Below are 17,911 nucleotides of genomic sequence, written 5' to 3'. Positions count from 1 at the left end.
GAAACAATTATGATTGAAAAAATATCAAATCCAAACTAAAGTTCAGCATGCAGCACCAGTTCAATCATTCCAATTGAGAGAACAAAATTGGTTTTCAGTAGAATGTCTAGAGCAGGTAACAAGAGATAACAAGAAATCAACTAAAATTCATGTTATATGTGAAGGAACAGTTCTTCCATAATAACAGTTTTGGATACATACATCAATCTAAAGAGTTAACTGTAAAAGTGGACAGTATGAAGGAAGTTTAAAAAGACTGTATTCTATAAATGAAACTTAAACATGGAGGCTTCACAACTTTAAATTGCAGAAATAAGATATCCCTTCCCATACCATACAAATAGGTACACAAAGATGCTTTAAATCTGGCATTCCAAAATCTAGCACTTGTGAGGGTAGTAGTGCTCTGTGAAAACCCAAAATTTCAACTTCTATGTACCCATCACTAACTTAGTCTGTGTATATAGGGTTTATGGAGAAAAAAGGCATTCCAAAAACTGCTTAAGAAGTTATCAGTCATGTATACACAACATACAGAAACTCCAATTCTTTTGCCAAGCCCTTTGCCTGATGCTCCTGGGCCTGAAATGAATTTTGGTAATCTTCCAAGCATGTCCAGACCAGCTCCTTCAATGGATGAAATGCCTGCTTCCTACCTCACATGAGGCATCAACTTCACACTCACGTTTATACACATACAACCTCATCTGGGCCACCCCAAACAATTCCATGATGAAGAAATAACTAATCATCACCTTAGTCTTCAGAATTACAGGTTTTTAGTCAATAAAGCATATAATTCCAGTTGAAATGATGCTCAATACTAAGGTAAACTGTTTTTCTTTTATATACATTTGTACTTTCCCACTTCAACAGGGCAGCATCAGGAATAAACAAAGAAATGGCCTCATTTACTCACATTCAATTTCTAGCTGATATATATAAAGCACCAAAACCAGTGCTAGAAGAACTTATATACTAGAAGTAGAAAATGCTACAGGTTAAGTTATGATTCACTTGATCTACTATCAGATTCCCTTGGCAATATCAATATCCTGAATCCAAGAAATTCTAAAATCTGGCAAGAACTTAGTCCCAAGATTGCTGCATTTGAGACATTAAAATCTAAATACAAATGCCACTAATAATTACACAAATACATTCATATACAGCTTTCAAATTTCTGAACCACTTGATGATGTCAACAGTTAAGCATTGTCCAATAGATTCAAAGAGAAAGAAAGCAGAGACCAGAACAAGCAACTAAGCAAAAGATTTTTTAAGAAATGACATAAAGAAGTACTTTTATAGCATCAGACTAATACATAAATGGAATAACCTAAGTGATGAAACTGTGAAAGCTGACTATACGCAGAAAATTAAAAAGCAGTATGATAGAAAAGAGAGTTTATGAAATGAGGCCCTATGAGTGAAGAACTCTCTACCCATACAAAAGAAACAGATAATAGGTGACAGTCAATTACACACACACTCACATGCACATTTCCTTGCTGTGTAAAATGTACTGAATAGTAATGACAGGTATATCAAAACTAGATAAACTTCAGGTACTTACCACAAATTGGAGGACCAATGATAGATGCAATGCCTTGGAACATCAAGAGGAGCCCAAAGGCATTAGTCAGTTTCTCCATACCTAGTAAGTCAACTAAGACAACTGAAGTGAGTCCCACATATGCTCCTGACATGGAACCAAACACAGCAGCATAGAAGATTTGTGATGAATAACTATAAAACCATATGCTCACACATGTTCCTGTTGGAAAAGAGGGTGTTTTATTTTTGTTTATATTTTAGTAAAAATGTACCAAAACTTTTATCAAGCATAAAATCAGTCAGTGGGTCATATAATATTTTGCTGGTTAGTTCTTTTCACATATTTCCACTTAATCACTGGGTATTTTGACTTTTTGTATTGCAATTTTTTGTGTGCAAATATTAAGATTTACTTAAATATCAATTCTGATTAATGGAAAGATCATTGCAAGTATGCAAAGTCCTCTGGGGTTGAGGGAGAGCCCATATCTGTCACAATCTTGAAGTCCATGCTGTGTTGGATTAAAACAAAGTAATAAATCTTACCTAACCCCAAACCAGGGGGCTCCATCCCTTGCTCACCTTACTACATGCCTAAGACACTTAAACATAATCTTAGCCTACCTCAACATAACCGAGAGGTGGCACGAGAGAAAACAAACAGTATACAAAATACATGTTGACAAAATAATATCTAAACTTTCAGTGCCAACAAGTTAGCAAATAACCACTACACTTGTAATATATCTTAGCTTCTTTCCCTTCATATATCCTCTTTGTTAACTTTTTCTCACTCATTCTCTCCATATGTCTAAATCATTTCAGCACACCCTCTTCAGCTCTCTCAACCACACTGTTTGTATTACTCTCTCTTATCCTTTTACTACTAACTTGATCAAACCACTTCACACCATATATTATCCTCAACCAATATGGAGAACATTCAATAAACGATCTTTACTTAATGTTCATTCATCTGCCAAAAGATGATACCAATCTGGAAGCCTTTTTAGACATTAATGTAAGAATCTGAGCAATTAGACATGAATGAAGTCACAGGTTTAGATTCTTTTTGTAGCCTCTTTCAAGATGAATATGAAGTAAGTAGCTCCATTGCTTTTCCTTAGCATGCTTAGTGGGAATCTTTGTCTGTGGCACTTGATATCAATTTGTCTGGGCCTGTTTGGAGCAGAGTACTAAGATATCTCTTTTTTTTCTGAAGAAACCTTCAGCCTCCTCTTCTCAGTCCAAATGAGATGTTAAAGATCCTGAATCTTTAACAATTTGGAAACTTTGCAGGTAACAAGGTTCTACGATGCCTTTCATGAAATTTTTTTCTTATAGCCTTGGATTCATAAAAGTGTTTGATTCATGCTATGTCTAGGGAAAGATCTTATCAAGTTTGGATAGAGAAAATTTTTTCACTCCTCAGTCTCTATTTCTGACATATGAACAGAGCATACTCCCATTAAAGTAGAGGGCTTACAGAAAAATCTGAAAATCCAGAAAAGGAAAGGAGGCACTCATAAAGGGCTTAACTATGGCTATAAATGGTGTCTTACAAGGAGGTAACACCTAAAGCCACTGAAGGGAGACAGTCAGATCCAGACTAACATAGTAGTTATCAAAGGTAGTGAATGAATCCTAAAGACATATCTTTTTAATTTCCTCTGGAGTAAAAGCCTCCTCTCTTAATATCATGGAGTCTGGCTGACAGTCTGGACTGCATAGGCATTTCCAGCTTCGTGATCTAATAGGAAATGTTCCATGCAGATAAGGGTTCTGAGAAACCTTGGTGTGTAAACATATGTTCTTTGTAATCTTCTATGGAATCAAGAAATTCCATGACCCTTGGTTGGTCATAAGGAATGATGCTTTGAAAGGCAAGTATTCCAGAAGTTTACAAAGATAATGAAGTTATTCTTGAATTCATTCATCTTTTTAGCAAGAAACTTTGACTTTGAGTGAATTTTTACCTCATAAAGTTACTCCTACATCCTCACAATACATATCTAACCCAACGGCATCCTCTCATAGTCTCTCCTGCACCCTAATAAAACCCTCTCAACACTTTCTGTAACCTTCTTACAACCCCTATTACACCATGCCACATCTGACAGTCCACCGCTGTGTCCTGATACATCCAGTCATAGTATACCAAGTTATACCCTCTTACAATCCATTCTGCAGAAACACAGCTCTTACAACATTCATTATGCGTTCTCACTGAACATACTATGCTTTCTTACAAGTACCTATTCCCTACAACATTGTCTCCCTGTACTTACTGCACAATTTAAGCTTTCTTGCAAAACCATCTATTCTTATCCTACAGTTCCTATTAAGCTTCATATCACGATTTTGCCTTTATAGTACCTATTACATTCTCCCTCTGAGTCACTCTTATGTTCTGCTGCATCCTGCCACACCTTCATTCATTGCCAGCTAAATCCTTTCATTATATATTTTCTATGCCTAATTATACTCCTTTGTAGAGTAAGCTAGTAACTCTTACAGTTCTTCCTATACACTAACACAATCCTCAAAATACTTGTTACACAATCAAACCATGCCCATTAAAATCCACCATACATGATGCAGCCTCCCACACTTCATGTTCCACCAATTCACAGCTCCAGTTACATCCTTTTATAAAAATATCCCTACTACACCATTACATTGCCTCACTACCCCCTGACAGTATCTAACATGCCCTCTTGGAATATAAGCTACACCCTCTTACAGTACCTGCCACACACCATCATTATCCCTTGTATGCTTCATAAGGTCCTACTATATGATATATCATTCCATGTAATATTTCTGTTAATCTTCTCGCAACACCTCCTATTATTTCTAACCATACCTGCAACACCCTGCTACACTTTCTCACAGGACTTGCTACACCATATCAAATTCTTCCCCAGTATTTGGTAAATCCTAGCAAAGCCCTTCCAGTACCTGTTACTTCTATTTACACTTCACATATCTGCCTAACTCTACTAAATTTTTCAAGGTACTAAGGGTGAAGAAACTAACCAATGCCACAAAGAGTTAGAGCTACATTGTAGAGATAGAGGCGATTCACCCAGGACTGGTCAGAGATGTAACCAAGGACAATACGACTCACAGTGTTTGCGATTCCCACCACAGCCAGCAAGAATGATGACTGGCTATCTGGGATACCTAGATGTCGAGCACGATCCTAAGGAAAAAGGAACATGACTATTTTTTCATAATATATCTATTTCTTATTCTATGAAGTGTATCAAAATGGTAATTTGGCAGACATTTACTTGGTTAATTCATGGTGCTATCTTACTTTGCAAATAAGAAATCAGGCCAGTGATAGGCTGTACTTACAACAATAAAGATGTACGGTGCATTAAAACCAATGGAGGTACAAAAGTTGGAGATGGCAAAGAGGATAAAGATACCATCCGTGAGGAGACCCCAATCCATTAGGCTGTTCATGGCATCCCGCGTTTCCCTTGAGCATGGGACACACCCACACACCTGCAAATTCCATAGATGATTATTACATCACTCATTCATTCACATAAACATATACAAGTATGCACACACACAAATACACAGAAAATTACAATAAAGGTCAGACAAAAGACTAAAATGAACTTTAACCCTGGAAAATTTAGGCAAGGAGCATAAGGTACAAACATTAGGCAGGAGCATTAGGCACAAGCAGTCATTAGGAACATCAGGTAGGAGCCTATGCAAACACTGTGCTAGAGTTGCCCTCTGCCAGTGGCCTGTTAAGGGTGAGGCATTAAAGACTAAAAACCAGCACTAGAGTTCACTATTGCCATGGTCCCCCCTTGAGTGAGTTCCAGCTGGGAACAGGTGTCAGAAATATAGATATAAACCCTAAAAAATGCAAAGAACTGAAAACTGGAAAGATATTGAAAACAGACTAACTGCAGCTACCATAGTAAGGAAAACAAGCTAAATGAATAAAAAAAATGAAAGCAATGACGATCAAAAATGTTCAAGAAATAATATGAAAAATTTGGAGATGAAATTTCTCTGATTTCACATGCAGTAATGGATACAAATTTGAAGTCAAACATTTTTCTCTAAAGGGGTAAAATACTTTTTCTTCAACAAGATTGTTAAAAAATGGAATGATTTACCAAGCAGGCTAGTTCAAAGCAGCATCATAGATACTTTTTTAAGAAAGGGCTGACATGTACATTGCTCTAAGTCCACAAATTAGATTATTTGCTTAGTTACATGAAACTTTGCAAATGTAGTGAACTTCCCATTCATCCATGATTTGTTTAACCCAAAAGCTCCAAAACAAGAGCTTTTTTTTTTATTTATTTTGCTTTGTCACTGTCTCCCGCGTTTACGAGGTAGCGCAAGGAAACAGACGAAAGAAATGGCCCAACCCACCCCCATACACATGTATATACATACACGTCCACACACGCAAATATACATACCTATACACCTCAATGCACACATATATATACACACACAGACATATACATATATACACATGTACATAATTCATACTGTCTGCCTTTATTTATTCCCATCGCCACCTCGCCACACATGGAATAACATCCCCCTCCCCCCTCATGTGTGCGAGGTATCACTAGGAAAAGACAACAAAGGCCCCATTCGTTCACACTCAGTCTCTAGCTGTCATGTAATAATGCCCAAAACCACAGCTCCCTTTCCACATCCAGGCCCCACACAACTTTCCATGGTTTACCCCAGACGCTTCACATGCCCTGATTCAATCCACTGACAGCACGTCGACCCCGGTATACCACATCGATCCAATTCACTCCATTCCTTGCACGCCTTTCACCCTCCTGCATGTTCAGGCCCCGATCACTCAAAATCTTTTCACTCCATCTTTCCACCTCCAATTTGGTCTCCCACTTCTCGTTCCCTCCACCTCCGACACATATATCCTCTTGGTCAATCTTTCCTCACTCATTCTCTCCATGTGCCCAAACCATTTCAAAACACCCTCTTCTGCTCTCTCAACCACGCTCTTTTTATTTCCACACCTCTCTCTTACCCTTATATTACTTACTCGATCAAACCACCTCACACCACATATTGTCCTCAAACATCTCATTTCCAGCACATCCCCCCTCCTGTGCACAACTCTATCCATAGCCCACGCCTCGCAACCATACAACATTGTTGGAACCACTATTCCTTCAAACATACCCATTTTTGCTTTCCGAGATAATGTTCTCGACTTCCACACATTCTTCAAGGCTCCCAGGATTTTCGCCCCCTCCCCCACCCTATGATTCACTTCCACTTCCATGGTTCCATCACTGCCAGATCCATTCGCAGATATCTAAAACACTTCACTTCCTCCAGTTTTTCTCCACTCAAACTTACCTCCCAATTGACGTGATCCTCAACCCTACTGTACCTAATAACCTTGCTCTTATTCACATTTACTCTCAACTTTCTTCTTTCACACACTTTACCAAACTCAGTCACCACCTTCTGCAGTTTCTCACATGAATCAGCCACCAGCGCTGTATCATCAGCAAACAACAACTGACTCACTTTCCAAGCTCTCTTATCCCCAACAGACTGCATACTTGCCCCTCTTTCCAAAACTCTTGCATTCACCTCCCTAACAACCCCATCCATAAACAAATTAAACAACCATGGAGACATCACACACCCCTGCCGCAAACCTACATTCACTGAGAACCAATCACTTTCCTCTCTTCCTACACATACACATGCCTTACATCCTCAATAAAAACTTTTCACTGCTTCTAACAACTTGCCTCCCACACCATATATTCTTAGTACCTTCCACAGAGCATCTCTATCAACTATATCATATGCCTTCTCCAGATCCATAAATGCTACATACAAATCCATTTGCTTTTCTAAGTATTTCTCACATACATTCTTCAAAGCAAACACCTGATCCACACATCCTCTACCACAACAATAGCACTATTCAATTTTCCCCCATACAGATACCCCCCAAAAAAAATCCTCATGCAGATAAGAACCCCACACAATGGCACCATTCATTGTTTCCTGTTTAATCATTTAACAATCTATCTGTACAGGGAGGCCTGATTTTACTAAATTCATGAAACTAATAATAATAATGTAATAATTCCTATGAAATCCCATTCTAGGATAGCAACTGGATGATGTTACTTACCTCTCCCTCATGACTTGTTATAACATAATACCATTTAGGATATGTTCTATACTCTTCCCCATACCTAAATTTCTCACTATAAGATGCATTACAAATACAAGTGTATTCCCAGATCACTTAAAAACTCCCTCCCCATACAGTGCAAACAGGAAATTACACAAACAATTTGTTTAGATTCATAATATCCAAAATGCCCTAAACACATTAACAAAATTTCTCCAAGAAGTTATCATAACAAAACTCTGAAATCATAATATCATCAATGCTCAACATTTTCATAACACTGTACAATATTGTATTTTGATTAACATTAGTGTTCACCATAAGTTTTTTCATATATTGTAGAATAAAGAGATCAACAAACAGGCATTTCCTGAATTAAACATACATAACAATGCTCAAGTTCTTGTATAACTTATGAGTGCAAATGTTGTGCCATTTACATGATATCTGCCTGTTCATGCATCTGGGGTTAGGTGTAAGTAAACAACAATGACACAGCGGTACTTCCACACTCCTTCACTCTTCGAGTGTTGACTTGAAACTATATGTGTTTACGCAACATCATCGTAGATGAAGTCCTATTGATAAATGTAAAGTGATTTATCTATTCATGACTATCTATCTACATCTCTGATGCCTTTTCCAATTGGAACTCCCTCAAGGGGGTGGTCTTGGCAAAAGAGTTTCCATATCTAGTGAACTCCCATGCCACTTCATATCCTTTAGTGTCTCAACCTTAACAGGCCACTGGCAGAATGCAACTCCAATGTAGTGTTTGCAGAGGCTCCTACCTAATGTTTCTACTGACTATTTCTACCTAATTCTCCTAGCAACTACTGCCTAATGTTCCTGTCTAAATGTTCATACCTACTACTTTTATCTACTGCTCCTACCATTTCACCAAAAGGCAGGGCTACTGCATTGTGTTCACCCTAAGAAAATCTAGACTTATGAAGAGTGAGATGTGTGAGTTAATTACTGTCAAGTGTTATGAATAACAAGGAGAGATTGTACGTTTGTGGTCAGAATGCCAGCAGTCCATGTGTAGGTGAGGAAGAAAGAAAAGACAGCCATCTGGATTAGAGGAATGCAACTTGACAAACACTGAAGTGCTGGCTCACTATGCAGCTGTCACTGAGAAAATATGTCTAAAAATATTCCTATGAAAGTATATAATACATTCAGTCTAAAGTAAAACTGGCTTTCTTTAAAGTAGTTTCACTCAGAGTAAAACTTTCCTGAAATGCAAATAATATGTCTATTGAGGAGCTCCTGTACATTTTTATGTAAAGCAATGCATAATTTTCCTATTCTATTGTAAACAAACACCTCTTATTTTTCTGTATTTTCCATAGCCAGTTTTTAATCTCTCTCATGTCTGGAACATTTATTCAACTAGCACCATCAAGGTCCTGAGGGTGCTGTTCAATGGGAAGTATACTGTATTTTTCTTTAAATCATCTGTATGCTTTTCTACTCTTACCACACTAATCTCTGAACTCTTCTAATATTACAAACAACTTTATTGAGCACCATGTGGCCTGTTTCTGTTTGAATTGCTTGATTAAAATAATGAATATTTCATTTAACTCCAATTCAAGTATCAGCTTTAATAGTTTCCAGCGGCCTATCCCCATTTAAAACACTGCATCCACTCCTCTTCTATATCTAATAAAAAATAGAGCTTAATCATACCTTTGCATTCTCCAGTTCACTGGGTGTTTCTTCGGTGTCTGGTAGACAAGCCATGGATGCTCTGTAGCTTCCAGGGTCCTGCCTGAATAAGTATTCAGGAATTAGTATAAGTTCCTCTGTTCCAGCAGGCAGCAATTTCTAAACTCTGATTTTAAGGTTATAACTAAGAAACCTCAGACAAAACAAAGGCAGTTTTTCCAAGTTTCATTAAAACTGATAAAAAGTGACATAATTTTACCTTAAGCACTGTGATATTTATTGAATTATGCTAAATTGGTCCCTTTACATATCTAATCTTTTAACTTGCATTACAACTATGTGAATATTCCTACTACATAATGCTCTAGTGGTGCAGGCATCAATATATGACACTCTGACTTTATAATTATATCAGTTTGAGCTCTGGTAAAATAAAAGCATTTTCCACAAGGTCAACCAAACAGAAGTAAAAGTAACATACTCTTAACTTTTTCATGTTTGTTTGCTGTTTCCCACTTTAGTGGGGTTGTGCCAGGAACTGAAAAAAGCTTAATTCAACTGCATCCATTCTCTAGTCGTCATGTGTAATGCACCGAAGCCAAAGCCCCCTATCTACAACCTGCAACTGCATCCATTCTCTAGTCGTCATGTGTAATGCACCGAAGCCAAAGCCCCCTATCTACAACCTGGTCCAACAGACCTTTCTGTGGTTTCCCCAAGCTGCTTCATATGCCCTGGCTCAGTTCCCCGACAGCATGTCACCTACTGCATTCCATAATGCTCTAATTCACTCTATCCTGTACACAACTTTTACTCTCCCACATATTCAGGCCCCAAGCTCTTAAAATCTTTTCCATTCTATCTTTCCATCTCAAATTTAATCTCCCTGTTCTTGTCACCTCCACTTCTGACACATATCCTCCTAGTCAACCTCTCCTCATTCGCTCTCTCCACATGTCTAAATCATTTCAGCAAACAAACCATCTTCAGCTCTCTCAACCACACTCCTTATTACCACAACACTCTCTTACCATTTTATTACAATCAACCTTCCTCACACCTATGTCATGATATTCTAATACTGTAATTACGTATTTGTACTGTATGGGGAGGGAGTTTTACACTCAAGAGGCCCTATGTCTTTAACATTCTTTACTATCATACTTTTAAATCCATGTATGCTGTCAGCATTAACTATCTATTCCTCATTCATTCTATTCCATTCATTCACCAATCATATTCCTGCTGAACTATGTTACCTAGTCTCTTAAAAACTTTACATTTCTATCCTGATGTACATCTTAACCTTAACAGACAACAAAAATATTTATCCTCTACCTCTATGTATTTTCATGTCATTCAGTATCACAAACTACTGTCATATTTTCAAATGATATTATACTAAACTAATTTTAATATGAAGCCATAATTCTCATTTGACTGTTTAAAATGATTCTCATCAAATTGCTTAAACTCTATATGAAACTGCTTATTTATGATTTAACTCATATTCATGATTTAAGGATACAAGGTAAACAAAGTCTAATAGAGGAAAATAAATTTGATACAAACAGCAGGATTCATAGCTACCTATTCAAAAAGAATGTATAAAACATTTCGGATAGAATGACCAACAAATTTTAATAGGGACTTGATGGGAAACTAATAAAATTTAAATTCATGGCACAGAAACACTAAGGGCACTAAGTGAAAACAATGAGAAAGAGGCTATGAATACGGAAAGGTACATGAAAGGAAATGTATCAGAACCTTTTTATAAAAGGTCAGTTTTACTGTCAGACCATCTCGAACAAATTCATTATGAATGGTACCATGAACATCTCAGCCTTGGAACCTTTTGACTGCACATTATATCTCTGATGGTAGGAAAACTCACATATTTTGACTTTTTAAAAAATATGACACCAACTCATATGATACTATTAAATCACTGTAACCAAAAAATACAGTTAACTTATTACTCATGTAATACACTCAACTCACTTGTATGCAGGAATGTTAAGAAGAGACCCTCGGTAAAAGATATCTTTTCGGTACAACAGGCCAGAGCCATGGTGAGAAGATGGGAGGCTACCAGTCTTGCTTGATGGTAGCCGTCCACCTCCCAGTCCAATTAAGTGTCCATGTTTTTCTGATGCTGGCAGTACTGAAAGAAATGAACATCCATTTACATAGTACACACCTATTCATTTACTGATCTATAATCATGTAGTATGAGCCATATTTCAGGATGACTATACACCTGAATGAAGGTTATTGTAGTTATAAGAAGGCATTACTAATTGTTAAATAATATGTCTAATGCTCTTTCAACATAGTGTTGAGCTTTTTTAAGACTGCAGTTAATAACCACCAATAAATTTTTTAGAATGAAAGACTTACATGGCTGTGAATGGGCCATCCTGGCTGCATCATCTGTGTTCTTCAAGCTTTGCAGCAAAGGGATAATGTTGCCATGTGAACTGATCCGCTGGATGCTGTCAGAGTTGTGACTTTGACGGACCAAGTTTGCATCACTGAAATTCTTCTTCAGTTCATCTCCTGTGATCTGAAAAGTGTATGATAAATGCATGTCTTTAAAATTTTTACCCTATATTTCTGATTATCATATAATAAAAAAGTGAAACTGAATCATCTGTCATATACACTGAAATCAATTTTGTCATTCCTGTATCTCAATTTCTGAATCTTTTCCTCCTTTGCCATACTTCTATTCCATATTCTCCATGCCTGTCTAGGTCTTTTTACTGTACACTGAAGGTTCCATACACAATATTTACACAATATTCACCTCAGTCAGTAAACCATTTATGAAAGATATTTTCATATGTGTATGATTTACAACCTTGTATGTTGGCAAACATGAAGTGTTCTCTTACTTATATAAGCTACATTAACAGGAGAAATTACCAAAAACGTTTTCTGATACTAAACCCTGTTCAGTCTGTCATAATGACTTAATCCAAGAATGGTTATAATTCAAACTTTCAGGACCTCTAACCTCCTTAAACAAGGTAATGAGAGTCATTCCTTCTCAGACTGTTAGCTTCTTTCTCCTTTTCTTTCCATGTATGTGCTTAAAATTGTCTAGGATTTACATTGTTTCTTTTTGATGGTTATTCATCACGTTTTGTAGTTCACCTTAAAGTCTGTAACATGTTGTCCTTACCATATGATAAGACAGACAGTATGTGCCAAAGAAATAATTTTAATGATGACTTGTACATTTCTGGGTAAGGGAAACTATATCTGCCCTTGAAATGGCAGTTACCTTCATGAAATGCCCATAATAGTTGGGTAAATTTTCCATAATACTTCTAATAGACTGTTGGGTATTTCTACAAAACCAGATTTTTGGTCGTCACATTGTAAACTATCTTTATATTCCTGAAAAAAATAACTATCTCAATATGTACTATGTATATATTGCCTCCAAGTTGTCCACTAAAAACCTCCACAGCTAGGAAATCTGTTATTTGCTTTCTATTAGTTAAGACAGTATAAATCTATCTGTTTACCTTTTTAACTGAATATCTTACTTATCAATCAACTACTTCATTTCCAAATATGTAATTCAATAAAATGTATTGGGTAATATTAGCATTAGCAGAGCAAGATGAGCTGGGAGTTTACTTTTACCTATCTCTTTACCTACTCTTACAGTGCAGGAAGAGAATTCTTCACTCATGGGGCTCCATCCCCTGAACTTTCTATGCCATCATACAGCCTTTTAAACCACAGTAAACTTTCTCCTTGGTTAGTTTATTCCAACCATCCACCACCCCAACACTAAACCAGAACTTTTTAACATCCTTTCTAACTAACTTTTTGCCTTGCTTTTTGTCATGGGTTCTGGTTACTCTGGTACTGCAAACCTTGAAGAACTGTTCATTGTCAATACTGTCCAGCTAATTTAGAAACTTAAAAACTATCATTTACTCTTTCCTGTCTCTCATCACCTCCATGGTGGACAGCCCTACGCTACTCATTATAGTTCAGCCCTCTTAATTCAGGTATCATCTTAGCTGCACTTTTCTGGACCCTCTCCACTGGATCCTTGTGTTTGCTTCTTTCAGTGCAGTGCCCACACTTGTGAGGCATAATCCAGTTTCAGTTATATACTTGAAAATGATTCTTATATCTGTCAGCAAATAGTTTGCTCATTTAACAATTCTTTGGAAACAGATTAGGCACAATGTCAACCCTTAAGTAAGGCTGTATAATCCGAGGGAGTCCATCATTTCCCTGCTTCTGATTGTAGTGCAACCTCAAAGATATAAATATTCCAAGAGAGGAATCCTGAGGTTACGTATTGTATTACTGATAATAGTAATGGACGGAATGGATTAAACCATGGCATGTGAAGTGGCAGGGATAAACCATGGACAGGTTTGTGGAGGCTGGTTGTGGATAGGTATCTGTTGTTTCAGTGCACTGCACATTACAGCTAGAGAATGAATGTTAGCAAATTAGGTCTTTCTTCGTCTGTTCCTGGTGCTAACCTGCTAATGCAGGAAAGGTCAATAAGGAATATAAAAAATAATAATAATAACAATATAGGTATTATCAGAGTTTGCCTGCAAGTGGTTGCACTGCAAGAGAGAAGTCACCTTCCCTAAAGCTGTCTTCATCAATGAACAGAAAAGAGTGCATGTCTCACTTTGGACATTCTTGCTCCTAATAGAATGCAGCCTCTTAGCTACAGGTACCCCTATAAAAGGAGTACTGGGGTTGTTAATACCAATAATCTTTATGTTATGTATGCAAGTAAAAAATGAATCAAAAAAAAATCATCCTGGTTAACAATGGTAGCAGCTAGGTATAATATGTAGAGCAAATGTGGAATCAAAAGACCTTGAAAGAAAAGCTTCACCTTTATTCTGGGAAGCTGTAAGTCACTAAGAGGTAGTGCCTCTGGAGTTTCTGGTTCCTCTACATCAATGTCATCATTCTTTACTATCGTGTTGTCCTCCAATGGCCTGAACATTGCTCCAAACACCACACAGTTGAGTGTGATTCCAGAGATGACGATCAAAGAGTTCTGCCAGCTAAGTTCATTCACCTGTGAGGTAGTACAGGTAATTTCTCAATACAAATTCTAAAATGTATAACTAAATGATTGCATCCATTAGTATCATACAACAAAGATTTTCAGAAACATGTATATACACAAATATCAAAAAATCATATTCAAGATGAAAAGTTACAAGGTTTCCAAAATTAAATGAACAGTCATTACAACCGCATCAGAGCAACAGAAAAATAATTAAAAAGTATTCTAAATAAGCAATATCAATTATCTTGTGAGTTAGACACATTACTATTCAATTCTGCCTTACAACAGAAAGGAATTATAAGCCTTACATATGTACAATTCACCAAGAAGTACAATGACTACTAATGTCAGATTTGAAACTAGAATGTAAGCTAATGTGCAAATAACACCTTGTACTTATTAAAGAAGCAGCTCATTATAAACAGATAGATACACATATGCAAGTGCCTACCTATATAGTATGTTTAATGCCATATCTATTTACATGGAGTGAAACATGTACACACAATTTACATGCAGTATTCCTTTCGCACAGCATCTCTCAAACAGTGGGTCACAACCCTCCTGGAAGTCACAAAAGGGTTAACCAGGTGGCTGCTAGCTGTCTAACAGAAAAATACTGCTTGAGAGTGGAACTATATCAGGAATGAGGATATGTGGGTAAAAAGGAAGTAAAAATGGTCCAGATTCCTGATTCCAGTTTCTTTTTTAACCCTTTTCATATTCACTTGTGGATAAGGCTAAATCCCATGCCTTTGTTTATGCCTGTAGGAATAATAGGGGGTCATGGTGAACAAAGACACAGACATGGGGGTTGCAGCAAACAAAGTCTCCGACACAGGGATCATTGGGTAAATCTAGCTGGGGAAATAATGCTCTAGTGCATTTAAATGAGCATGGGTTTCAACACTAATATAAAGACCTCTTAATTTCTCACTGTGCAGACTAACTTATTCAAGGTAAAATGACATTTCCATTCCCACTTCCATCCTTACATAAAGAATGCTTACACTGCACATGATCAGAAAACTATCCTCAGATATTTTCACAAAATATCTATGCCCCTTAACTATTCTCTAATTGCATGTCCTTTTTTCTTATTTTTCATTATTTTCCTTGTAATTTCAACCATACTACCACTTATCTTTATGATGTAACAACTGCCACTCATCTGTAAAATTTCTATTCTTTATTCTACATATATATTTGATTCTCATTACTGTAAATTAAGTCATTTAACTCTACAACTCATTCTTTTTTCAACATGTAAACCTAGGAAACCTTAGGTATCACATCTTTACATTACAGTTGGGACGAGCACCCTTTTAAGTAGGCTTTTAGCACTGTCTATGGTACATAAAATCAAAACTCTTTTCATTCACCAAAAATTTCAGTGCATCTTCAATCTTAATCCCTTGGGTGATTATATTTCTAATTTCAATTTTCTAACTATCAACCTAACTGATTATCACTCCTAAACACAATCTCTTTCTTCATAACTTTCAATTTCTCTTCATTCAAACTAATCAAACTGTGATAGCCCATCTCTTTAAAAGAAAAATAGTCTTCTTACATTAACTCCCAACATCCTTCAAACAAATATTATCAAAGTGATTTATCATTCTGTCTCTTCTTACATTTACTCCTCACATCCTTCAAACAAATATTATCAAACTGATTTATCATTCTGTCTAATTCCACCTTCAATTCACTTCACAGAAAAATATTATCTGCATACAGTAACTATGGTAGCTTCCACTGCTGCACCATGGTTCAGCTGCTCAATGTAATCACCTCATTATGTCCCATGTACAGAATAAACCCAACAACCATGTTGACAATAAGTGTCCCTGACATACTCCCACGTCTACTTCTAATATCAATTACTCTAACATAAACAGTACTTCTACAGTCTTAGCTCTGAACACTATTTAGAAGTCTTCTACAAAGGGTCAAAACCTTTCAATCCTTTCCTGTCAACATTTCAAAATGTTTTTTCGAAATATTATCTTTTTCATCAGAAAATTCTAAACCATATGCCTGAATGCAAAAAAAAATCTCGTCTGCACATCATTTTCCCCTTCCAAGTTCACCTCAACTTTCTCCTAACGGGGGTTCAGTAAACTGTTTACCTAAAGCCATCACAATCCTACCATATACATTTCCAACTATTCTTTTACTCCTGTAATCCTTATAATCCCTTTTATTACAGTTACCTTACTCATCAACCTATGTCTCTCATGTCCATCCTCTTTGGCAACTCCCTCTAGGAGGTGGCCAAGGCAAAGGAGTCTTCATAACTGGTGAACTGCAGTGCTACTTCTTAGCCATTATTGCCTTAACAGGCCACAGGCAGAGGGCAACTCTAATGCTGATGATACAGCGCTGGTGGCTGATTCATGTGAGAAACTGCAGAAGCTGGTGACTGAGTTTGGTAAAGTGTGTGGAAGAAGAAAGTTAAGAGTAAATGTGAATAAGAGCAAGGTTATTAGGTACAGTAGGGTTGAGGGTCAAGTCAATTGGGAGGTGAGTTTGAATGGAGAAAAACTGGAGGAAGTGAAGTGTTTTAGATATCTGGGAGTGGATCTGGCAGCGGATGGAACCATGGAAGCGGAAGTGGATCATAGGGTGGGGGAGGGGGCGAAAATTCTGGGGGCCTTGAAGAATGTGTGGAAGTCGAGAACATTATCTCGGAAAGCAAAAATGGGTATGTTTGAAGGAATAGTGGTTCCAACAATGTTGTATGGTTGCGAGGCGTGGGCTATGGATAGAGTTGTGCGCAGGAGGATGGATGTGCTGGAAATGAGATGTTTGAGGACAATGTGTGGTGTGAGGTGGTTTGATCGAGTGAGTAACGTAAGGGTAAGAGAGATGTGTGGAAATAAAAAGAGCGTGGTTGAGAGAGCAGAAGAGGGTGTTTTGAAGTGTTTTGGGCACATGGAGAGAATGAGTGAGAAAAGATTGACCAAGAGGATATATGTGTCGGAGGTGGAGGGAACGAGGAGAAGAGGGAGACCAAATTGGAGGTGGAAAGATGGAGTGAAAAAGATTTTGTGTGATCGGGGCCTGAACATGCAGGAGGGTGAAAGGAGGGCAAGGAATACAGTGAATTGGAGCGATGTGGTATACCGGGGTTGACGTGATGTCAGTGGATTGAATCAAGGCATGTGAAGCGTCTGGGGTAAACCATGGAAAGCTGTGTAGGTATGTATATTTGCGTGTGTGGACGTATGTATATACATGTGTATGGGGGGGGGGTTGGGCCATTTCTTTTGTCTGTTTCCTTGCGCTACCTCGCAAACGCGGGAGACAGCGACAAAGTATAATAAAAAATAAAAAAAATATACCTAATGTTCCCACCAACTACTGTTACTGCACTACTACTTCTACAGTTACCTTCATATAGTGTATTATCA

At 37.3% G+C, this 17,911-nt stretch overlaps 1 protein-coding gene across 4 annotated transcripts in view; it reads right to left on the bottom strand.

Moving 5' to 3' along the window:
• The window catches only part of LOC139749613 (monocarboxylate transporter 14-like), a 154,212-nt gene that overhangs the window by 20,062 nt on the left and 116,239 nt on the right, over positions 1-17,911 (bottom strand). For all 4 annotated transcript variants that reach the window (XM_071663745.1, XM_071663743.1, XM_071663744.1 and 1 more), the window contains 7 exons: positions 14,313-14,501; positions 11,822-11,987; positions 11,423-11,585; positions 9,440-9,521; positions 4,921-5,073; positions 4,597-4,762; positions 1,577-1,777 (listed from right to left, as the gene is read on the bottom strand). In XM_071663745.1, coding sequence (XP_071519846.1) covers positions 1,577-1,777; positions 4,597-4,762; positions 4,921-5,073; positions 9,440-9,521; positions 11,423-11,585; positions 11,822-11,987; positions 14,313-14,501 — 1,120 coding nt within the window. The remainder of the gene's footprint in view (positions 1-1,576; positions 1,778-4,596; positions 4,763-4,920; positions 5,074-9,439; positions 9,522-11,422; positions 11,586-11,821; positions 11,988-14,312; positions 14,502-17,911) is intronic.

The sequence above is a fragment of the Panulirus ornatus genome, chromosome 7 (assembly GCF_036320965.1).
Source record: "Panulirus ornatus isolate Po-2019 chromosome 7, ASM3632096v1, whole genome shotgun sequence".
NCBI classification, from domain to species: Eukaryota; Metazoa; Arthropoda; class Malacostraca; order Decapoda; family Palinuridae; genus Panulirus; species Panulirus ornatus.
This window is presented reverse-complemented; position numbering and strand designations above follow the sequence as displayed.